Source organism: Triplophysa rosa, linkage group LG17 (genome assembly GCF_024868665.1).
Source record: "Triplophysa rosa linkage group LG17, Trosa_1v2, whole genome shotgun sequence".
NCBI lineage: Eukaryota > Metazoa > Chordata > Actinopteri > Cypriniformes > Nemacheilidae > Triplophysa > Triplophysa rosa.
In genome coordinates, this window is record NC_079906.1 from 7,005,812 (window position 1) to 7,031,143 (window position 25,332).

The 25,332-nt window shown below is 38.7% G+C and overlaps 2 protein-coding genes across 7 annotated transcripts in view; both read right to left on the reverse strand.

Annotated features, from left to right (window-relative positions):
* Window positions 1-8,885, reverse strand: part of iqsec2b (IQ motif and Sec7 domain ArfGEF 2b) — a 61,051-nt gene extending 52,166 nt beyond the window's left edge. Inside the window, exon 1 of the mRNA XM_057356400.1 lies at window positions 7,235-8,885. Coding sequence (XP_057212383.1) covers window positions 7,235-7,668 — 434 coding nt within the window. The 5' untranslated portion in view covers window positions 7,669-8,885. The remainder of the gene's footprint in view (window positions 1-7,234) is intronic.
* Window positions 8,886-10,470: 1,585 nt separating this feature from the next.
* The window catches only part of LOC130568275 (membrane-associated guanylate kinase, WW and PDZ domain-containing protein 2), a 76,905-nt gene continuing 62,043 nt past the window's right edge, over window positions 10,471-25,332 (reverse strand). For 4 of the 6 annotated variants that reach the window (XM_057357025.1, XM_057357024.1, XM_057357023.1 and 1 more), the window contains exons 13-17: window positions 19,796-19,996; window positions 17,162-17,229; window positions 16,922-17,068; window positions 16,178-16,316; window positions 10,471-13,653 (exon numbers count right to left, since the gene is read on the reverse strand). In XM_057357025.1, coding sequence (XP_057213008.1) covers window positions 12,569-13,653; window positions 16,178-16,316; window positions 16,922-17,068; window positions 17,162-17,229; window positions 19,796-19,996 — 1,640 coding nt within the window. In that variant the 3' untranslated portion in view covers window positions 10,471-12,568. Of the gene's footprint in view, window positions 13,654-15,549; window positions 15,654-16,177; window positions 16,317-16,921; window positions 17,069-17,161; window positions 17,230-19,795; window positions 19,997-25,332 lie in introns of all 6 variants that reach the window. The other 2 variants (XM_057357027.1, XM_057357028.1) reach the window with 2 other exon arrangements.

Sequence of the window (25,332 nt, forward strand, 5' to 3'; positions counted from 1 at the left end):
CCTATGCGACTAGTAATTGCTGTAACTACCACAGCTCTATTTGAAAAAGCAAATTGAAATCATGTAAAGCTCATGCCTTGTGTCAGGGTTCCTCAAATGCATTGAAGTTTATGGAGCGCTGCGTTCAGATCGAATTGAACTATTTGCACGAGTTAATTACATACAAAGTCAATGCAATGACGCAAATAGATGTGAATATGCAGCGGGCGAGCAGAACAACGAAAATTGTATTGCATTTCGCCTCAATCGCGTCTTCCGCGCAAGTTGAACCTTTTCAGCTTGAGCTAGAAATTTGAGCTGATTGACACATCTGGTTTGACACGTCCGGACGTGTGAAGACACTTGCCATTGCGCCAGTGGCAGTCAGTGACCTCTCTTCCGGGGGCGTAGGAAAGCAAATGTGTTCATTTGTGTGTGTGGCTCGTCATGTCAAACTGGCTAAATACATGCTTTGCACTCCCGGAAGAGAAGTCACCGACCACCACTGCGTTGAGCGTTGTTTTTCGAGTCACCAACACCAAGTAATCTGGCGAGTAATGCTTTGTGTTTGGTGTAAACACAGCAAAGGACGTAAAAGCATTAAAATAACAGAGAGGAACAGGTCAAGATTTTAATGAAGTAATGCATTATATTTTAGGTTTATTTCATGAAACTGATGTGGCACGATACGTTGCACAATACATGGCACGAGTCAAGTGGAGTTATTTTATGAAGTTTTTCATTAGGTTTTCCGGAGAACAAATAAGCCATCAGGGTGATTAACTAAGTTACTATTTTTTAATATAGGTTAATACTATTTTTGACATGAATAAATATTTGTAAAATGTAAATACTTCAGGAAAACATGGGCTTAGAAATGCATTTCCGGCACATAGGAGTTAGATAAATAAAGATCACAGTGGTAATTAACACTCCTGGTTTACTGTAATTACACTCAGGTCACAGTAATTAAACGCGCTCATACAGTGTGTGTTGGACACCCAGACAGGCTGTCTGGCGAACAGGTGAGCGGAACACAAATATGTTTGTGTAACATGTTAGACCAACACTTAAGAAGCGTTCTCTTCATTCCTTGATGCTTTCCATTTACTGCACATCCAGAGTCATCGCATTAATGTAAATGTGTAACATTGTTTCTATGAATACTGTAAGGGGAAAAATATGATAATTTCTCATGTAATTGTCCAAGTGTTTGTAAATGAAATAATGTCACTGGAAAACTAAGGATCCACATCAGCTGTGATGAGTTACTGTACCTGTGGTGTTGGAGTAAATCGAGAGCTTAAAATGTTTAACACACTGTATTAAATAATCCAAGAATTCCCTATGCTCCTCTTTCCCTATAAAATCCATTTAATGTGAGATCATCATGTGACTCAGACGCAACGTTCAATCACCTGAATTAAAAAACAAATTATTACTTCTGCCTATTGGTGTCACGACCATAAAATGTGTAGTTAGCTTTGAATCGGTGCATGAAATTGCAGAAAATTCTCTTACCAGATGTTATGACCTATGCAACTAGTAATTGCTGTAACTACCGCAGCTCTATTTGAAAAAGCTCATTTAAATCATGTAAAACTCATGGTTCCTCAAATGCATTGATGTTTATGGAGCGCTGCGTTAGCTACAGAGATTAGACACTGCACGCAGGTCAAGAGATGTAACATGCTGCTCTTGTTGCATTTTAAACTATTTCAACTTTGACTCTGTTTGCTCCTGACCTTTCAAAGCACAGCCAAAGATTACCAGACAATTCACACTTAATGTGATGTGACAAAACTTCCTGCAAGACCTTTTTGTTTTTAACCAAATTTATGTTTTTTTACATCCCAGTTTCTACAAATGCATTTCATATGAAAGTCAAAGCGACACATGATGAATCTTAAGTTTGTTTCAAAATGTGTAAAAAATATTATTGAACTTATATATAACATAAAAATATATTTAAAAAATTGTAGTTTCACACATTCTAAAATCAAAACCCAAGATGCTACATTCACACTACATTCATTTTGACTGTCACTTCATCTTATTGTGTACACACAGAGGTCGACCAGCCACGGTGCCAACTGTAAAGAAATTTTGGTTCAACTTAAAAAAATAAGTTACCTAGTTGCCTTAAAATTTTGAGACAATGTAACTTAAAAATATTAGTCAACTCAAGGAGAAATTCATTGAGTTAACTAATATTTTTAAGTTGAATAAACAAAAAACAACAAAAAATTTTTTACAGTGAGACGCCTTGTGCAATCTGATTCAATCATTTAAGGTTATTGTTTCGATTTATGAATTTATGAATTACAGTATGTTTTAATATTACATTCACAGTATAACTCTCATTTAAAAAAATCTGATAAAATGTCATTTTATGACCCCCTAAACGCTGAACAAACATAAGTTTGTTCACAAGTAAGAACACAGAAGATCGGTCTATAAACTCAACTACAAACTCAAATGTAGTTGAACTTAAGTGTAACGATTATAACAATTGTTTTAGGATATTGGTACAGTTTAACATCGGCCGTTTCCTACAGTATGCAGTTGGCAGATACTTACAATACATTTAAAGTAAACATTTTCTTAACAGTGATATTGCAATATTTAATATATTGTGTCGTGATCTCAGTCTTGTCTTGGCTTTGTATCTCGTGTGGGTGTGTGTTTGTTTTGTCGAACACGTGGAGTGCCGTTTTGACAGCTCTACACGTGTCCGGTGTCTGCGTCACTCGCCCGCCCCCCGTGTCTCCCCGCCCCCGTGTCTCCCCGCCAGGCTTTCCCCTCACCAGGTTTCCATCACCTCATCACCCTCACTCCTGTAGCTCGTTCCCCATCAGTAGTCTCCCCTGGTTCCTCATTATGTTTCACCTGCAATTCATTCCCGTCTTTAGGTCCCCTCTATTTAATCCCTTTTGTCCTCTTGTCTTGTGTCAGACCGTTGGTTATTGTTCATGTCCCTGGCCGTTCCTAGTCTGGTTATCCTAGTTAATTATTGGTATAGTCATAGTCTTGATTGATTTTTTGTTTTGTTTTTTCTCTTAGTGCGGACTTTGTTGTCTTTGTTGCTCTCTTGGACACTCCCCTTGTTTTAGTCTCCGGTGCCTAGACCCATGGCTCTCAAGTTTTCTGTTCACTTCCCCCTTAGTTCTCGTTGGCATCCCGGACCTCCCAGCTCTTCTCACCCCGGCATCTCTTCTCCTGCGGTCGCCGCTCTCGTCTCAGGTCGGCCGGCGGGTCGAGGCTTCTCCCCGCTGTGTGTGCTCTCTTCGTGGGTCAGGAACTCTCGGACTGTGTCTACTGCCGCTTCTCCCGTGAGTGCCGTCGGGTCGAGTCCTCGAGTGGTTCTCTAGGGCCATACTGGTCCGGATCTCCCAAGGTGGTTTTGCTCTCCCGTAAGTCCCGGTGGGTCGAGTCCCCCCCCCCCCCGGGTTTACGAGGTTCCTGTGTTCGATGCCGCTGGCGCCTGGTGGAATTACCGGACTGTGTTTGTAAATGCAGATCTCTCTTTGTACCCGCATCTGAGTCTCCGCATCCTCTGTTCCTCCCGCAGTCATGACAATATTGGTTTTGAAATACAAAACTGACACTTCCGGTTTTTTAAACAAACTGCGCTGACGATAATATGACCACAGAACATAAACAGGTTCAATTTTCATATTGACTATTCTGTAGTACAAATGCTCAAAGTTATTTCAAAGGTCATGAGTTTAGTTGGACTACATGAGCTTCAGACTGCTGGCACTGAAGCAGGACTGGATGACTGAGGTGTCTGAGCTCTAAAAGCACAGCACAAGTCAATAATTAACACCCGCTGAGTAACCATGACCTTCTGCCATACATAACACACACACATATAGAGTGAGAAAACCAGAAGGAGGGATAAACACTTATTTACTGCCTAAATATATGGAGACAACAGAGCTAAAACGGTAGAGAGGTAGGAGGAAAGAGAGATCGGCTGAGAGAGAGACATAGACAGAGAAAAAGAGAGAGAGACCTTCTCTCAGCGTGTTCGACTCTAAAAGAGAAACGTTGGAACACACATACTGATTCTCCATCTGTTGGCCATAGAGAGGGCGGTACACATGAAAAGAGAGAAACTAAAAAAAGGAGGAGAGGCGAGGAGAGATAGTTTAAACGCAGAGGGGGATGAAACTAATGAAGGGAGAGAGTGAGCCAAAGAAAGAGAAAGAGAGAGTGAAGAAATGAATAAAGGATGACCTCTGACCTGAAGCAGTGAATAGAGGATGCTGGGGATGTGAGGGACGAGTGCGAAAAGGGGACGAGATGAAAGACATAGAGCAGAATGATGTCTGGACAAACACGCTTCATGCTTTTGTAAAGAAAAGAAACGCCTTATGGGTGGAAAAGTGCTCTTAAAAATAACTCAGTGGAGTCAAGGTTGAATGCATTATTATTACAACCACTTTTAATGCCACTTTTATTGAGATGTGTGTGCTGAAATCTTAATGAAAAAAACATAATTGTGTGCCTTAAATTTTACTTTTGGTGGCTTAATACGAGAAATATCCCACCGCTTGTTGACCTTTGAGTAGCTAAGATACATTTTTGATGGTAAATTCACTGAGGTATAAATAATCATGACACTTTTTTATTGTTGGTTTTAGTCTTTAGTTTGCATTTCGTGTCACATCACTGCACAAATATCATTTTACAGTTATGCAAATCTTGCATTATGGATGTGTAAAAAAATTGCAAAAAAGATATTTGCCATGAATTATCCACTGTCCGAAGCTGTCTGATGCATTTGAACCTTTTCTGTACAGTCATTTGCAGAGAATGGCGAGCTAGAATTTTTTTCATGCCAGTCTGTTTTTGTGGTATCTTTAAACATCCTTCGGTGCATATCAAACGGGATGTATTGCCCTCCGAAGGGCCCTTCGGGAAGAGGGTGCCGTACAAAACGTCGCTCCAAATAAATCGAAAATGATGCTTTTATTGCTCCCTTTGCCAAGTAAATTTTAAACGGACACATTCAGAGATACAATTGCGTTTCTCCCTCTAGAGTTTATACATTAAGAGCATTGCTCTTCCAAGGGAGTGGGGAATAGGGATGATCACTTCGGAGTGGAATGCAGGCATTGTTAAAGGGACAGTTCACCCAAAAATGAAAATTCCGACATCATTTACATACCCTCAGGTTGTTCCAAACCTGTATACATTTCTTTGTTCTGCTGAACACAAAGGAAGAATTTTGGATTAAGAATGCCAGTAACCAAACGGGTGTCATCCCCCATTGACTCCCATAGTATTTATTGTCCCTACTATGGCTGTAAATAGTGGATGAGACCTGTTTGGTTACTGACAAAAATAAGCACTTGGTTCCGATATATGAAAATGTATTATTTAATATATTGCACTACTGGCCGAAGACACAATTCAATTGTGTCTTGATTTTGGTGTGTGCTGAAAATTAATCTTCGCCCCTGTATGTATAACTCCAACAGACAGTGTTGTTCTCAAAATATAATGAATTATGTGCATAAAAACCTTTAGTCAGCAGAGCTGACAGAACAGACCGGTGAGGTCACTAGGTCAGACATCCAAAAGGCGCTAAATGGCAACGCTGGTGCAAATGTGTAATTAAAATCACAGTGAAGGTGGTTATTAGAGGAGCTTAAATAAATCCACACAAAAATGGAAACGTTTGATTTGCTGCCTCCGCTATGATCTGTGTAGTACTGGAATAAACTGCCCAACCAATCAGTGCTGTGTTTTACACCCACATAAATAACTAATATGTGTTCCTTACTAATGACTAATGGCCCCATGGGAGAGAGGCAGAGGAGGAGCAGGATGTAAAGAGAGAGAGAGAGAGATAAATACAATTTGAATGTAATGCCGATCAAATAAATTCTCCAACAGATTAAATAGTAGGCATAAATGTAAAATTCAATTTTGAACTAACACACAGTAAAAGAAGAAAAAACACTACCACACTTGTTTTATAGACCACTTTGCCAGATGTAAACACTGGTCCAGAAGCACTTCCCGTTTTATTTTATTTTGAAATCTTGCATATATAATTCAATCTTAAAGGTGTTTGTTTAACATTTTGATTCAGTTATAATGTTCTATTGGTTGTATTTTGTTCAAACGTTTGTGTATTGTAAAAAAAACTGAAACAGGAAGTTCTTTTGGACCAGACTACTAATAGTTTGGGATACAACTCTATTTAACAAAGATTTAAACCTTAAATAAACCTTCAATAATATTCTGAATTGATGGGATTGATGCAGCTTTTCTGAACTGCTTTGCGGAATTGCTAAGATAAATCAGACTGTCAAACATAAATGTGAAGATCATCCTTCAGTAATGACAGCCACCGAATTTTGGCACTCCATTGTGACTTAAATAAAACACAAAATGGCCTTTTAACATTCAACCCACTCGAAATGTTTCCAATTAGAGACTGCAGTGGATGGGAATTATTGGGCCAAATCTGAGCTTTGAACTGCACAATGAGCACTTCTCTATCCCCACTAAACTGCGTTCCCTCTCATAATCCCAGTTTATTTTGGCTTCATTTCCCCTTTTTCTCAACATGATGATTCAACATTATGAAAGGAGATTGATGGATTGTTCCAGCGAATAGTTTCAGACAAGCGAAGATGAACGAGGGAGAAAATGAACCGATCTAAGAGCTCTCAAGTCGTGTGAATGCAGAACACGGGAGTTGTGCTGCAGCTGGCGGCGATGAGCGAGCAAACATAATTATATGAGCCGGGGTAACGGGCTGAGCCTGCTAAGGCAGAGAAGAAGACACGCTGTGTCTGGATGCTGCTTTTGTTGACGCCTGTATCACTCAAGGATGCAGAAGAAAAACATCTGCAGAATACTTAACCTTTAACCCACCACCAACAAATTCAATGTGTTTGCTTGTTTAGATCTGGAAATACGAGGAAGCTTCGAGTCGCAGGAGAATAAGGAAACAAATAAGTGAGTGGTGTTTCGTATCAACTCCAAAGACGCAAAAAGGGTGCAGTGGTTTGTGCTTTTGTGAAAAACAAACACCAATGTGCGCACATACAGATTTGCAGGCAGCACTCCCACATAATGTGTTCTATAATCTCAGACAGACCTAAATAAAAACTCAAATGCTAAACACAGTTATACACATTTCCACTTTTTGTTGACCAGGCTTTAACCACAAAATATATACAACAGAAAAATATGCCACCCTAACGTCCAACTCAAGAACACAGGCACTTACTGTTTCCGCAGAGTCGACGTGTTGTTGGTCCCACTGCTGTCATTTCTCTCCAGTCTCCCCCTCTCTTTCTCAACAGGAGCCGAGCCGCACGACAGGCCTCGGGTCAGCCTCGTGTGCGTCTGTCGAGCCGGACCAGGCACCGTGGATGAGGGGGCGTTACTGCTGATGTTCTGATGCACACCTCCAGCATTGTGGTTCGGTAGCGATGACGGCTGGCCGGACTTTGAGCTCTGGTTGTGCGTGGAGTTCTCTGTTCCTGTGTTCCTGTCCTGCCGTAGGTCCTGGTTCTCCAGGTTGACGCGGTCTAGCTGCGTCTCGAGCTCCTCGATACGCTTGCGTTGCGTCTCTAAAAGTTTGGCCTGGTTCTCAATGATGTTATTTAGCTCCAGAAGATACTCCACAGCCCGACTCGGGCTGTCTGGGTTGGACTCCATAGTTTGGGGTTTACCCTGTCCCCCCCCCACCTGATGGGTACAGTGGGGGGGAGATCAAACAACTGAAGGTGTAGGTAGAGACTTGATACAACTGTTTATCTTTTATCCTATGTGTTGTAACTTGAACGGCTTTGACATGGCAGAAAGAAACCTTTAGAGCACCAGTGTTGTTTATGTAGTCGATCGACTACACTTTAATGTTACAAGAAAAGTGTATCCATGAATCCTTCAGACACGGGCGGCAACCACAGATCTCAGGAGTTTAAAGGATGAAAAATGTATGACACAGTTCTGAGCATCAACGTGTGGCTTTTCCAGCAGGAAAAAGTATCAATTTGAGTCCACGTGACAACAAAATAATATTTTAGTCAAACATCTGCAGAGACATCCTATCTGCTGTTAAAATGTCAAAATCTCATCTTGGGATCTGCTGTGCTACACACATCTCCGAGATGCTGAGGTAGCACAGATGAAAATGGGAAACGGGAGCAAAGAAATACACGTGATCCCTGAAATTCACTGGATTCGAAGCCTGTATGGCTCGAGACGGACAACATGCTGTAAAACTAAAGTGAAGGGATCTCTGCAGTAACGCAAAGTGGTAACAAAAGTCACATCCAACCAGTCAAAACTGAATCACAACTGTAGTGTCCGACATCACAAGACAGCAAAACTGTCTTTATTCAGAGAAAAACAGAATGAGCGATTTTGAAAAAATCTTACACATTCAGATACCGTAACGTTACACATGCACGCGCTCCGGCTCTCCTCCTCCAGAGTGCCAGTCAAATATCTGTTTCAAAACAAAAATGTACACATGGCTCCATGTTTTTCAACAACAACAACAAAATGTCCTACCTACACCTCTCTTTATCGGCGTTTTCTTTTCTTCAACCCATTTTCAGTTTCTCTGTGACGCCTTCAGTACATCACGAGCGGTTTGCTGTTTCTCTCGTAAAATGAGCGCGTTTATCTGCACCCCAACGCCCGTCGAGTATAAACAGTAACGTCGTTGAAGCACGTTTATCTTGTCATTCATACAACAGACTTTTAAAGATGTTTATCTAGCATTCTTTAAAGTTCAGCGCTCCTTTGTAATCCCCACAGTCAGCGACTCTTCACAGTTTGACGCTGCGCGGTGGTTTTGGAGATGAGCGCGTGGACGCGCGGCTTCGTGAGCGTGTTTCTCACCTGACAGATCCGATCGAGAATGCTGGGCAGAGATGAGCTAAACTAGTCTTTCCTGCACTCGTCACAGATTCAACCCACGCAAGTTTTTTTTCAATACGAGAGAGAGAAAGACCTCAACAACGAAAATCATAACAATCAGTGAATATAATTACCTGTAATTGTGTCCTTACAAAAATATAACTCTGCCACCATATTTTCCACAAAATACCTACAGTATGTTACTGCAATAATTTACAATACCAATTGTTTGTATTAACAGCTTCTCTACAGTATTATTTGGTGGGAAAACAAGGCAAGTTTGAGTTAAATGTTTAAAAAAAGGTATAAACAGTGTTTTTTCATTGCATTGTGATTAAACTGTGAGCCAGTGGTGACGTGGTATTTATGCTGTCAATCATCTTCAAGCTATATGCTTTTAATCTCATTCCTCGAGTGGGTTATGGTTTGCATTACAACCGTTTTTGCACCGTGAAGGTTGCTTTTGAATTTTCCATTATTATTATTACATTATTAAGTACTCGAATTAAACTTTATTGCTGATTCACATTTTAAAAACCTATAAATGATGTGCATGTAGAAATCATATTTTAACTTTATGGTTGTTTTTACTGCATCTCAAAAACAGGTTGTCATAGGCACGTTCTTGATTTAACACTTTCGATGTGCTTTGCTGCCACCTACTGCTTACGGCAGAAATGACATGTGCACACACATCAATTAGACTCCTCATTTTACTCATCATGGCTAGTTCACCCCAAAATATTAATCAAACACACCTGAACCGAAAAGTTCTTCGAGATTCCTTGAAAGTTACAGGCAGGTGTGTTAGAGCAGGCCAGGGCTGAAACTAAAGTATGCAGGACGGTAACTCTACAGAAGCAGATTTTTTTACTCCCAAGTAGATGGCACTAATGCATTAATAATAAAATGTAATATATTACTTCAAAATGATATAAAAACAATCATTATTGCATACATATAACGTAAATCCGTTCAATTTTCCAAAAATTGAACATATGAAATAAAAAACATTAAACAAAATGCATTATATTGATTTCACTGGATGAATAAGTAGATTGCCACCCCGAAAGACCTGATTGATGAGCATGCTAGAAGTTGTTCTGTTTTCAATCTATTTATGGTTATTTAATTTCCAATTGGTTTGCACAGGGACACACAATGAGCCCAAAGGCAAGTGTTTCCAAACTATATTTGTGGTCAGCGTACATCAGAATTCTGCCTTTAACAAAGATATATAAATATATTAAAACATTCATTTTCCAGATCTCACTACCATTGCAGGATGGCCAGGGTCTGATGCCCATTGGGGTGACTCTAACGGTTCACATCAACGGCTTATCCCAACATCCACCTGATCCTGGAATGCCTTGATCCCTGTCAGGATTTCGGCAAATTTCGTGAAGAACAGGAAAATTTGGATGAGACCCAACTGGGATGTCAGTTCCCAGAACATCCTCATCCACACCGATACACATGACATCAAGCTGCTAGATTTTAGGGAGTGTAAAATGTAATACGCATGCTTCACAAACCGGGCAAAAACAATCATTCAAGACCACAATTCATTTCAGATAAATACATATATGTTTATTATATAACGCTCATATAATTTGTTACGGTTACAGTGGAGTATAACAATATAATCATAATATAAACATAATATATGTATATTTATATAATTATAATAATATAGGCCTATTTAAATGTATTTACAAACAGTACATATGGCCATAGAGATTAGTATTGACGTAAAGGCTCGATCTCTAAAACTCTCACTTCAGATTGAATACAGGTGACAAACAGAGAAGCAGAAGATTCATTAGAGACATTGGCTCAAACTCTGAATAACATGATATGTTTAAAGATGCACTCATTTATTTCTAATTCGTGAACCATTTACACCAGACTTGTAAATGACGGTTACACAAACTGATCCCAGACCTGCTGGGGGAGTGCACAGAGCACACTGCTGTCCTGGTTATCTGCTGTGGTTTGAAATGGAAAAATATGCATAGATTTAATGTGCGTATGAATTCTGGTTAAGAGTAGGATGGAAAAAATAACGGTGATATTTTGGCAGATTAGGAAGCAGGAACACAACTGATAAGTAGGCACAGTTTGTAGGTTGAACTCTAAATATTTGTCAGTATATCAAGCTACTTTTTAACAAGGACGCAATATATGAGTCAAGAACTCTCTCACTTTTACTTTAGCAAGCTTTTTATCAATAGAGATCAAACAAAGAGGCATTTAGGGTTGGCACAATGCCTGTATTGCAACTCCAACATCTATGTTTAGTAAAAATGTATATTATAACTATTCACGTTTCCTATTGATATCCTATTGCTGGAAAAATAAATGTTGATACGAGGTAAAACGTAAATTCTTCATAATTTTTGTTATGATCTGAAATTCCCTTAATTTCTCTATGCAACAAAGTGAATGTGTTTCAGCCGCAGTACATATGTTATGGGCCAATGTGTTACATTGTGTAAACCATGTATAAAAGAAATATTAATCAATATAAGTCATTTTTAAACTGCTTTTAGTTTGACGTTTCTGAGGTCACAGAGGTCAAAGCTTGCAGACAGGAAGAGACTTATGTTACCAAGGCAACCATAAGGACAACTTTGAGGGCTTGGCATAAGGAACATACTCTAAACAGGTGCCTGTTCAGGATCAACAACGGTTGTATATTTGCTCCCTGAGATGTCAGAGACCCAGAGGGCACACACACATTTGTGTACGTGTACATAAAATTGAAACAAACACACAAGGAAACGGACAAGAAAATGGCCTCTTAACGCTTCCATTTTACATACTGTACATACATACAGTGTATATATATACCATTCATAAAAATTGACAAGAATATTTCCCTCAGAAGAGATCAAGATAAAATGCACAACAAGCGCGAAAATCATCCGGTATTAATTTGTTACTTTTCAAAATGTTGTGGATGATGGGGTGTGTGAAGTACTGAAAGTTAAAGTTGGACTTAGGACACTATAAAATGTAAAAAGAATATTTGGCCCTTTAGATACCAAGTGAAAATACTATACAAACATTCTGATATAAAAATAAAAGATGCATGGTGAGTTTATGGCTGCAGACTTTCTTCATGAACAACAAGAGATGGAGAGAGAAGAGTGGGAGAGAGCAAGCTGGAGTGAGAGCTTTAAAACTCTTTAAAGTCTTCTGCTGTATATTTCAATTACATAAGCTTAACCTTTCCATTTATAATCACTTAACATATTGAAGAAATTAGACGTGGACTGACGTTTTTACACAAATTATTCTTTTACCATCATACTGTTAACAGTAACATTTTATTTAGAAAATGAAGGCGCTTGCTTAAAATTTTTGTTAAAAACTGCAATCCGTAACTTTGCCTCTCTATCGCCATCTGTGTTGGAAAATAAAATAGCAGGTTTCCTGTCATCCTTACTGTATTTTTACGTGTGCTTAACTCAAATGACCTCAAACTGACATCAAATTGACGTCAAACTGACATTTCTCCCAAAATGATACCCAGCAGCTCAACTTTGGGTCAACTTCTGGGAAATTGAGTTAAGATAAGAAGAACGTTTTGTTTTTGTTTACGCACTGTTTTGGTTGCGACACTGCGGCTTTAAATCCCTATCGATACAGTAATGCTTGCTTTAGTAAACATCAAAATCGGATCAAATTAAGTTTCTGCTCCTCTACGTCTCCCTACTATTGGCATCCTCTTGTCTTCTCTAATGTGTCTATGTGAGGTGGGTTTTAGCCAGGGGCCTGGAAGTGGGGGTCCTGGGGTCCTCTGAGTGAATTTTGTGTTCAGTGCTTCATTCAAATACGCAGAAAGACCAGAGATACTGGCTGCCGAAACACTACCATCAGATACACTGGTTTCTGACTCGGAATCTGCGTAGTCGGATGGGGCAGATGTTAGAAAATCAAACGGGATCTGATTGAAATCAGGCTTCCCTTCACAAGAAAGCCCAGATAAGGACGTGCTGGGATGAAGTGGGCGGGGCTGAACTGCTGGAGGCAGGACAAGGACGCCTGAAAAAGGACGAGACCTACGACTACTTTCTACTCCATCTTCGTGTTTTTTGTTAGGTATCCCTCCTTCAGTTTTTCCGTTCAACTCCCAATCTCGCAATTCATTTTTGACCTTTCTCTCATTCTCTCTTTCCCAATCTTCCTCTCTGTCGCTGTCTGAATTGTGCCTCGGCCATTCACTCTCTCTCATCCACTCTCTCTCAGGCTCTCTCTCCCACTCCCACTTCTCTTCTTCCTCCCACTGCAGTTTAGGTTCAGGAAGTCTCTGGTTATGGATGTCTTGTGTGTTCTGACTTTCCTCCTTTTCCACAGCTCCCTCGCTCTTGCTACTCTCCCATCTCACCGTCTCGTCGCTCCTGTTTGGCCTGTGTTCTCTTTTCTTTTCATTCTTTTTCTTCCATTTCTCTTCCTTTTCAATTTGCACCTCCATTTTTTCTTTACTCTGTCCTTTCAGTATGTCTCTGGGCAAGCTTTGTGACCTTCGTTTCCTCCTTTCATCTTCAAACTTCCACTCCCGGCTTTGATTTCTGCCCTTGTGACTGTCAGGGCTCTCTCGGTCTCCTCCATCGCTTCCCCACCCCTTCTGTTGTCTCCGCCCCCTTTTGGTCTTCACTGGTTTTGGAATGCTGGATGCGGCATCCCGTTGGCCGCGGCGACGGGTCACTGCAGCCAAACCCGACTGCAGGGCCGGGGGTGAGGAGGAGACGGCTGCGACGTGATCACGGTCTGAGAGGAAAAATGTGTGAAAGGAAAAGAGAGAAGTTGAGAAAATGCCTTTTTTCCCTTTTAATACATAAAATACTTGCTCAAATAAAATTTCAACATTCCATACAAACCCTTCTTCGTCGGAATTGTAAAACTGTACTGGTCACTATTTTCTGTTTATTACAGTGTGTGAACTAATGCTTTCAAGACTATAAAACATCATTTGTATAGACGTGTCGTATAAACTTCCTGAGATCTGCTTGCCATACAGATTAGAAACAAGAGAAGTAGGAACAATGGCAGAAATTCTAAGCTTTTGTTGTAGATTTTATATTAGAGAGAAAAAAAAGATTTCTTTCACGGAGTCAATTGTAGTTTTGACAGCCAATTACAGCTGTGTTTTAGGATAATGTTTCACTTGGGTCTTGTTCTTTTTAGGGAAGACTCTGAGGTCATTTTAAATGGGCTGTGGGCTTTATATTTAAAGCTTGTGCTGACTCATTAAAACTGAAAGCGAAGACACTTTTAAATGCAGAAGAAGCTGTTTGATATGCTATTCATAAACCACTTAATCCTACGCAAAACATCAGTCTAAATAATGAAAATAAATCTATAAGGGCATACAAATGGACCAAATCAAAACCTGTACATTTGTACTTTTTTAAAAATAAGATTAGAAAGTGGCAATATGTTAGCTGTAGAAAGGAATGAACAAGGTTGGCGCTGTAATATTACAGCTGCAATCTGTAACTTTTGCTTCTCTATACCGCCATCTTTCTTCTTCCTGACAGTTTAAACCAAAAACTTGCATGTTTTAAAGGGACCGTTCACCCAAAAATGAAAAATTCTGTCATCATTTACAATGGATGATATTTGAAAGAATGTCAGTAACCCAACACCCCCCATTTACTGCCATAGTAGGGAAAATAAATACTATAGGAGTCAATGGGGGATGAGATCTGTTCGGTTACTGACATTCTTCCAAATATCTTCTTCTGCGTTCAGCAGAACAAAGAAATTTATACAGCTTTGAAATGATAAGAGGGTGAGTAAATGATGACAGAATTTTCATTTTTGGGTGAACTATCCCTTCCACTTAACTCATTGTTATAAGCTTATCGATGTACAGTACATTACCAAAAACTGTTTTTTTAATTAATTTGACCAAAAAGTTACATATGGCAGCTTTAATTGAACACTACTTTTGCTCAGGCCCGGTACTAGGCTGGCTCGACTGGGGGGCAATCATATTCTGGTTGGGCAGATATATAATCATAGTGCATTGCATGCACATTTTTTTTACATTTCCCTGTGATTAAATCTACAGATCACTAATAGATCATAACATTTTGATTATTAATTAAGTATTTAATAATAATTTTATTTGTCAGCTGGATTTGGGTGGGCACAAGAAAAATCTGGAGGGACAATGCCCCCCAGACCCGTCCATGCTATTGCCGCCTATACAAAGTTCAGAACAGTCTAAATCTTTGCAAAACGATCATGTAGCCAAACTTTTGTTCATCAGTAAAAAATAAAGCCTAATTTGATTGTTCAATTAACAAAAGTAAACCATTTGCAGTCTGAGTGAGCATGATGAATTTCAGTAGTTTCAAAATAAAAGATCTAAATTAAATGTATTAAGAAAACAACAGCGTTTAAATAATTTAAATAACTATACGAGATGTTAAATAGTAAATATAGTAAATCATTTTTCTTCTGAATTACCAACAAACATACAGTAAGCTATAATACCATATTGACCTTCACTGTCACACTTCACAACAAACAGGTTGACAATCACAGTGACTCTTGAGGAAACAGGGTGTTATTAATATAGGACATGGGGAACCAGCAAGCACAGACGACAGAGAAACATGAGAGAGATGTAGAGAAACACTAAAATTGAGAACTAACAGGAACAGCTACCAACCGCGTATTTTCTGTCCTTCCAATCACATAGAAACACGGTTCGCCCAGCTTGGAGTTGGTCATACAGAGAGACAGACTGGAGAGCTCCACTGAACGAGGAGAAGCCAAAAGAATGAAAAGAGGAGTCAGGAGGTAAAAGAGGAAGTTTGGACGAAAGAGTGGAAGCAGAAAAGGGAAATGGAAAAAAGTACACAGAAATGAAGGATGAAAGATCAAAAAGAGAACAAACAAAACAAATAAACAACGAGATGAAAATAAAGGATGAAGGACAAAGCAAATGGGATGACCCAATCATTAAAAGCAAATGAACAGAAGTGAGTGAACGCAATTTTTTACAAAAATAAGAACATGGGGTTTAACGAATATCAAAGAAAAGAAAAAAGAAAATGAAAAGGTCAAATGAGAAAGCAGAGAACAGTTGTTAGTAAACTAATAAAAAAAGCACTTTATTTCTATTAACAGCTAAAGATGGCTCTATAATGACAGATATAGTACCGGTATTACAGTGACAGCGATAAATCATACATTATAAAGTAATCGCATATAGTAGTTGTGATTCTGAAAACTGTTTAATAGTAAAAAACTTTATTTATTCACTGTGAACAATTCTTACCGTAGTCAGGGACGTATCCATTGCCCCGTTTGAAGACGAGGTGTATCCTGATCCCTCCGGTTCTGATCTGCTCAACAGCCTGAGCGTGACTCATTCCTGCTGTACTGTTACCATTGATCTCCACAAGCTGATCGCTCACCTAAACACACTCATAATCATGTATTACATACACAGATGATATTCACAGAAAAAAATATATAGTGTATATATGAGTAGTTCCCTAAATATGTCCTATACGTGACAGCAAACATTTTGATAAAAGCTAACAATGAAGATAAATCTCTCCTATGCTGTTTTATATTACAGGTATAAATATGAATAATAATAAATCATTTATCAACAGTTTGTTTTCTACAATTTTGCTATGTAACACCATATGACAGTCAACTCCCCATATACTGTATAGTACATCAACAATATTACATTACAAAATTTGTGAACTTTCTATTCAGTAAACCTTATATACAGTACAGCAGTATTTATTCAAATGTATTAAATTATCAACACTCAAATATAGAAAGAAGAAATATTTGTGACGAACGAATGAATATATGACTATGTAAATATACTTTATAAATATTGTCCTGTAATTTGTTGAAACAAACAGTATGTTATATGTTGGGTTAGGGTTAAAGTGAATAAATAGTTTTAGTCACTTCACAAACCATTTATGAAAGGAGATTTTTTTAGATATTTTGTTTCCAAAAGTACAGCTATGTCAGAAACAGACACACATGCACACACCTGTATTTTGTGGCTGCGTGAGGCTGGTCCTCCCTCCATCAGCCCCAGCACATAGAGGCCCATGTTATATTCACTCCCTCCTCTGAGACTAAAACCAAACCCTGTGGGCCCTCTCTCCAGCTCCACACTGTAGTAGCGCGAGGCGTCCTGATTTGTGTGTGTCACAGAGAGAAAGAAAGTTGCTGCAGTTACTATCATGTCACACAGATTACGTAAAAGGAGGCTGCTGGTGTAGCTTACCTTTGATTTTGACCTGTGAGATTTCCTGTTCTTAGAATCAGGGTCATGGTCAGCATGCTCTGAAGAATCTGAGAGAAATGGAAAAAAGGATTAAAGGAACACTCCACCTTTTTTGGAAATAGGCTCATTCTCCAACTCCCCCAGAGTTAATAAATTGAGTTTTACCGTTTTGGAATCAATACAGCCGATCTCCGGGTCTGGCCATAGCACTTTTAGCATAGCTTAGCATAGATCATTGAATCCAATTAGACCAGTAGCATCGCGTTCAACAATGACCAAAGAATTTCGATATTTTTCCTATTGAAAACTTGACTCTTCTGTACTTATATCGTGTGCTAAGACCGTCGAAAAACGAAAAGTTGACATTTTCTAGGCCAATTTGATTAGGAACTATACTCCCATTCTGGCGTAATAATCAAGGAAGTTTGCTGCCGTAACATGGCCGCAGCAGGCGCAGTGATATCACGCAGCACATGTGGAAATAGGCTAACTTCTGTCAACATATCGAACGTGACCAACTGCTTGCACTGCTTTTTTTCCCCAAAAAAGTGGAGTGTTCCTTTAAGAGGTAGAGAAGAGAGGAAAAGAAACAAAGTTAGGCTGAAAGGATGAATTGTTTAAACGATTGTGTGTCTTTTCCATGTTTTGATGCAAAAACTTATCACAAATTCAGTTAAAGGTCCAGTGTGTGAAATCTAGTGGCATCTAGTGGCGAGGTTGAGAATTGCAACCAAGGGCTCACTCCACGCCTCACTTCTCCCTTTCGAAGCACTACGGTGGGTGACACAGGACTAAGATGTTGTCACATTTTCGCATCTTTGCCGAAGGAGAACGTATTAATGAAAGGCGCTCTCTACAGCAGTTTGTCCATTTAGGGCTACTGTAGAAACAACATGGCGAATTCCATGCAAGGGGACCCGCGGTGTATGTATATAGAAATAGCTCATTCTAAGGTAAATAAAACATAACGCTTCATTATGTAAGGTCTTTATACACCTCTGAAGACATAGTTATGTATATTATATTGCATTTCTGTCAATAGATGCTCCAAAAAATGACACATTGGACCTTTAACGAGACACTAAATTTGTTTAAACTTGTGTTCTCTCTATGAACATTTGTTTATTATTGTTTATGCCTATTTATCATGGCAGAAATAATAGATGAAAAGTTGATCAAATGTTAAAGAAGAGCATTATTCAGACGCACAGTGTAGTCGAGCTCGTATTTGGCATTTTGAGGAGCTGACTCAGGTTTTGCAGTGAAGTGCTGCTGTATAATCTCAGTAAAGTATGACAGATAGTGGCAGTCTACCGCATCCGCTACAATCTTGAACTCGGCGTCCTCCAGGATGGGGAATCACACTGTGCGTAGGTGTGCAGCATCTAGTATTTTGTACGTTTGCAGTATTAGCTGATTTGCATAATGCCTTTAGTGAACACTGCACTAGACAGACTTTCTTTCCTCTGCAGAACACAAAAGAAGATATTTTGAAGAATGTTGGTAACCAAACAACACTAGCCCCCATTGACTTCCATTGTATGCACACAAAATCACAGAGACATTTCTTAAAATATCCTCTTTTGTGTTCCAGAGAAGAAAGAGTCATATACAGGTTTTCAATGACATGATGAACTATAGAACGTTATTTTTAAGAGTGAGGAGCACGGTCAAGCCAACATATGGCGCTGTTGCGCTCCGGGCGACCCGAGTTCGAGTCCCGGCTTATGGTCCTTTCCCATTCCCTCCCCCTCTCTCACCCACTTTGCTTACTGTCCACTCACTGTTACTGTAGTAATAAAGGCTAAAACGCCAAAAATAAATTTATGAGTGAGGAGCACTAACACAAAGTACATGTTTCGTACTCTAATGTATTTTTGCTATTTTGTTGAAGATATAATGAGGAAGATTGAGTTTAATAGGTGGATATTATCTAGTATCTCAGACTGTGTTTAAGGTGGAAATGATTTCCATTGTTATGTGGGATAACGTGACGTGTGCGAGTCCATCTTTTGTGCAGTCGATGGCATTGATGTACTGTTCTATTAAACATGTCTAGCCTAGAGCTTACAGATCCATGATCCATTAAAGTCCATTATGGGCCAAAAACAAACCAGCTGATACAAATCGATACAAGATCTTTTAAGAATGATGAACTGTTTCAAAATGTCTGTTGATCTTGATTTTAAAAGTTATTATTTGTTCATGACGTTTACAGGTTATTAGCTTTGTATATCTTTTTAAAATACACATTACAAAGTTTCTTAAAGGGACAGTTCACTCAAAAATGAAAATTCTGTCATCATTTACTTTGTTCTGCTGAACACAATGAAAGATGTTTGGAAGAATCTCAGTAACCAAACAGATCTCACAGGGGATGAGATCTGTTTTGTTACTGACATTTTTCCAAATATCTGCCTTTGCTTTCAGCAGAACAAAGAAATGTATACAGGTTTGGAACAACCTGAGGGTGAGTAAATGATGATAGAATTTTCATTTTTGGGTGAACTGTCCCTTTAAAATGTCCAGTAACTGTACTCCTCTGTTTAAAAACATGTAGTTTGCAAAATTGATTTTTGGTTACTAACACAAGCCCACTTTTAAAACACAGCGTAAATACAGTAATGGGCTTACGAGCACTGGAGCGTGGTACAATGGTTAAGCGCAGTGTGTTTCCAGCTCTCCGCAGGATCTGAGCCAGCTCTCTGTGGGGTAAATTAACCACTGATCTCCCATCAACCGCCTCCAGGCGATCCCCGGGCCTGATCTGACCGCTGCGGGCCGCCGGGCTGCCTCTGCGTACTGTCACAAACCTGTGAGGGAGCAGAGACGCTGCTGCAGAGGAAAGAGAGAAAGGCTTTTTAATCACAAATAACACACCCCGTGTAATCTTCCTCACTTTTCATATTGTGTTGTTGAAAAATATCATCCATAAATTCATTTCTACTTCCATTATGTCATGTAATAGAACCTTTAAGCGATATCACAGTCTGTAACTGTTCCTGAGAAAATGTCAAACTTTGGCACTAGCAATTATAATACAGTACATTGTTATTTCTATGCAGACAGCTGAGAATTGATTTACAGAAAAGGAGCGAGGGAGAAGTTTGACATTTCACTAACCATGAAAAAAATGCAATTTGCATGTTAGAAAGTAAAAAATGGATCAATTGTCTTAATGATGAACTGTGTTATAAATCAGTAAATTCTTAAATGTGTAATCCTTGAAAATGAGTTGTGTTTTAAACCAAACGAAACCAAGATGTATTGAATGGAACAGAGATTTATCCGAATATGAACAGTGGATTAAGAAAAGAAGAGACGAAGGGATTAAAGCGGAGGGGATTTTAGGGAAAGATAAAGGAAATTATTCATCACTGTGGCAAAGTTTCTCTCTCCTCCCTCACTCGCAGTCAAACCTCAATGTCAAACCGATTTTAGGGTCGTTTTTAAAGGCATCTATCATTAATACGCACACTGAATCAGAGCTTTTGACTGCTTTAATTAATTCCTTCCTGTTATTAACCTCATAATCTCCTAATCTGACATTAGGAGTGAATACTGAAATCGCTGATATGATGATATGAAATCAGATTACAGATTATGCGCCTCTGAAATCATGCAAAAAGGCAGAAACATGAAATGGCAAAATCTGTTTGACGCTGGAAAATGTTAATGTAACCGTTACTCGTTCATAATTACTTTTTATGTTTAAATAAATAGAAAACTACAACTGACAATTTAGAAACACAAATGGAATTTAGTTACAAATAAAACGTTAAATAAATCAAAACTTTTATATTTTTATCGATATTTTTTTTAAATAGTCAGCCTTTTGCTTAGATTACAGCTAATAGGGACACTGGGATACTTGTACAATGTTTGTTTGTATCCTTATTCCATTCGTTCCATTAAAAACAAAATCAGATGGTAATGTGTCTGTAAGAACAGCCAGCTGCTGCGGATTAGAACTCATTTTCTGAGTTGGTTATTCTTAGTATTGTCTTCTTTTAAGTGCAATGTGTTGTGTACACACACAAATAGAGCTTTAATAATCCAAAAGTCACATGGATAGACTGCAGGGGAATAAAACCATGTTTATATCCCTAAACCAAAGTCAATATGCCTGTCTCCATTAGTATATGCCATTAACTGACAACTACAGCCTGTCCTGACCTACTTATACCAACACACACACACACGCACGCACGCACGCACGCACGCACGCACGCACGCACGCACGCACACACACACACACACTCACTCATTCTTGGAGGTACAAATATCCACGTGTCCCCACACATCTCATTCTGTGTTTTGCTCAACCACTGTGTGCAGAGATGCGGAGGTCTTCATTGATGTTTAATGCTGACTCGCTTGCTTCAGCTCAAAGGGAAAGATTCATGCAAAGCTTTTTGACTTTCTCTGTTCTCTCAAGTCTAAGGGAGTAACAGTTATTGACCGAGACCACAGTTTTTAAGACAATTCAAGTCGCATTTGACTTTTGACTTGTGCTTTTTAGAAAGCAAAACAGTTTTTTGAATGAGGCATATTTGACTGTAATTCAGCAGTTGTACCCCTTTATAGCAATAAATAGACTGCTTTTACTACTGTTCCTGTTCTAAATTTCCTGTAAATTTGTTCAAAAAAATCCATATATAAATGACTATACATTTCTGTATATAAATTGTTAAATGTACACTGTTATGATTGGCTAAACACATAAAGCACTTGTTTATATGTCGGGCCGGGTTGATAATTACAGAATCCATATGGCCGGTCATATGTTAATATGCTTCTGGTTGTAATGTCAATAAAAATTGTGATAAAATAAAATTGTAAAAAAAAATGATATTAAATGTCTTAGCAATTAAAAGTGCAGACTGGTAACCCTAAACATCCTGTCTCAAAGCCCCTAACAGGTAATACATCACCATCTGCCTGTGAGTACGGCACTTATGCATCTCTGGGGAGACTCTGACTGCAATAAATATAAATCACGTTGGGCAAAAATCCATCAGTAGGACTTTTTTGAAGGACTTTTGAGACAACATGCCCCAATAGCGATGCATTCTCGGTTAAAATTGTAGTCTTTCTTTCATAGTTGCTCTTGCAATGTAGTGTGGTTTTATTGTGTTAACTTGTGTAAACAGTCAAGGCAAAAAATATGATGATTTTGAGTTAGCAGACAGAATTGTGAACATGTTTGAAAATAACATTTAAATAGAAAACACACCTTTGTGAAATTGAACTTTGAACTTAAAACCTTACTGACATTGAATCTTAGGACAACTTTCCCCAGTATACACAATATAAGCCATTATGAATACCTTCAGTCTATAGGCTCTACGGGATTCAAGTAGTGTTACCAAAGCATGTGCCACTAAAAGATTCATGATGCTGAAACCAATTGATGAAGAATGCTGACAGCAATTTCACTGAAAATCATCTTTATATACAATAACAAAACCAGCATGACTCATACAGATTCACTCTTGAGCACTGAATGAGATGTGACATGCGAGTGTGTTTAAATATCAGACGTAATCATTTTTCATTTGTCTTGTATTGTTTCTGAAACAACCTGTAAATTCATAGCTGACAAACACAAGGACTCTTATATACTGTATATAACGACTTTCCTTTTCCTCTCCATCTGTTTTCTCCTCCCATTTTCTCCCTTCAATCTCATGTAACCTGTCACTTCTTATTGCTTTTGATTATCCATCCAATCCCTCAATCCCCCATCCTCGGCTACGTGTGCAGTCGCAGCAGCTGTTCTGTTGAGTCACAACCATTATCTATACCATTAGACCCAGAAAACCTAACCTGCATACAGAGAGCAAACTCCTCCAGCTAAACACATTTCACACTGACCACAGTGCTTCCGTTCTCCACTCCTATGCAAATAAAGGCAAATAAAAAGCAATATTTTCATTTGGAATTAGGTAGAAATGTTGTCATCGGTTCACAGAATGGATCAAAAACGATCATTTTACTTTACCGTGTACCTATTAATAGTAAACTCAGAAAAACTGAAAATAATTTTGGGGTGGTCTCTTATTTTTTTCTGTGGCTGCATGTCAGATGTTACACAAGCGATTACATTTGTGTATTTCATTTGAACTAATATGAATGTTGATGCAGAACTTGACTGAGGTTTTGCAACCAAAGGTGTGAGTTTGGGCTGGGACATTGTGTTTTATGTGTTCCGACCAACGGCAGACAGGATTCTTTGGGAAACTTGTTTAAAATGTTGTGCCACTTGCTGGATATAAACTACGCAATTCAATTGTTTTAATTGCTTGTTGCAACTTACTACACAAATATAACATATTTCACACGTTTTGGGGAAATCAATAAACATATTTGAAAACAAGCCACGAATGTGTAACATATAGACGTTTCTGCACATTAAACTGAAAGTTTACATTGAAAATAAACGATACTACCTTATAATGCTACTTCACTTCAATTTCCTTTTGGTAGCAAAATAATACGGCATTTGCATATAAAATATGCATTATTTTGCCTAAAATGACAGCAAAACTCGTTTCTGTCCTTCCGAAACCTCAGATGTCCAAATTCAATGTTTTTCAGGAAATGGAAAGGACTTTTAATACCAGTAAAAAAACATAAAGGGTGACTAATAATAATGAATTATAAATCGCAAAATATGTAGATATGAGGTTTCAGAAGGACAGCGACGATATTCTAATGGATTAGGTGATGTTGGATTATAGTGTTGTTGACTCATGTACTGGAACATTCCCGCACTAATACCGACGAATCTGCCACAATTGAAAACACACTCACATGCACTTTGCCAACTTAGCCTTGAAATCCTGGATAACACTGGAACACCTTCAAGTAAGCATTAAGCTATGGGATTAAACTGAACTGTGTGTATAGAACAAGATGCTTTTAATTGTGTTTAATTGAGCTTTGTTAAAAGCACATGCACCAACAAACAGCCGACTGCATTTGCGCTTCATAATTTATTTAATACAGAAGGAAGTGTGTGTGATAGTGGCAGTCTCTGTTCATCTTCATCTTAATAAAAGCGCTGTGCAGCTGCAGCACGCTGGCTGCCAGTGTAACACTATTCACTCCGGGAGAGCAGAGCTGCATACTAAGAGAACGACCCAGAGAGAGACACAGAGAGTGTGTGTGATGCTCATTATGAACCTGCCGGGTTGTGCTGCTGATGCTGCAGTGGTTTTTCACAGCATTGCCGATATGCCTTTAGAACTGCGATCTAATCTTGCACTGTATTTCTGGTCCAAATGGAAGTCTGGACCATTAATATAACTATCAATGTTTTTACTAGCTACAGGATTATGTTGGCATATCACTTTAAGCACCACATTGAGTATGTATGGAACCCAAAAAGGACAATTCTGTCATCATTTACTCATCCTCAAGTTGTTCCAAACCTGTATACATTTCTTTGTTCTGCTGAACACAGAAAAAGATATTTGGAAGAATGTTAGCAACTGACATTTCTGAGGCACCATTGACTACCATAGTAGAAACAATTATTGTGTGGTTTATTTATTCTGTTGAACACAAAAGAAGATATTTTGAAGAATTTAGGAAAGCAAACAATTCTGGGGCACCTTTGACTACCATTTATATTTTTTCTACTATCAATGGTGCCAAATGTCCGTTGCTAACATTCTTTCAAATACGTTTCTTTGTGTTAGTAATTCTTGGCCGAATTTTCATTTTTGGGCGGAGTATCTTTTTAATGCACTGTATTGTGGGATATCATAGGGAGTAAAGGATGCATTTCTGCTGCCTTTAAAAAAACAACTTGACAAAGGGATCTATGCATGATATGATGCCAAGATTGGCTTCAGACATGCCTCAATGCCTTCCTACTTTTTAGCTGCAAAAACTTTTTATGTAAATATAAGTAGTCATGCTCTAGACCAGGACAGGTGGATTGCTTGCTTTCTATCCGCACTTACCGTGAAAGCAAAACCCCAGCTCCACACAACTGTACATCAAACACTGTTATCTTGTCAACTTAGTGACTGTCATATCACACAGCATTTTTGAAATGAGTGTGGATAGACAGCTTGCTTGTTGCTAGACAGTACAGCTTCTTATAACACCTGGTTAGGACATAGTGTTAATGTTGACAAAGAACAGCTTTCACAATTGCT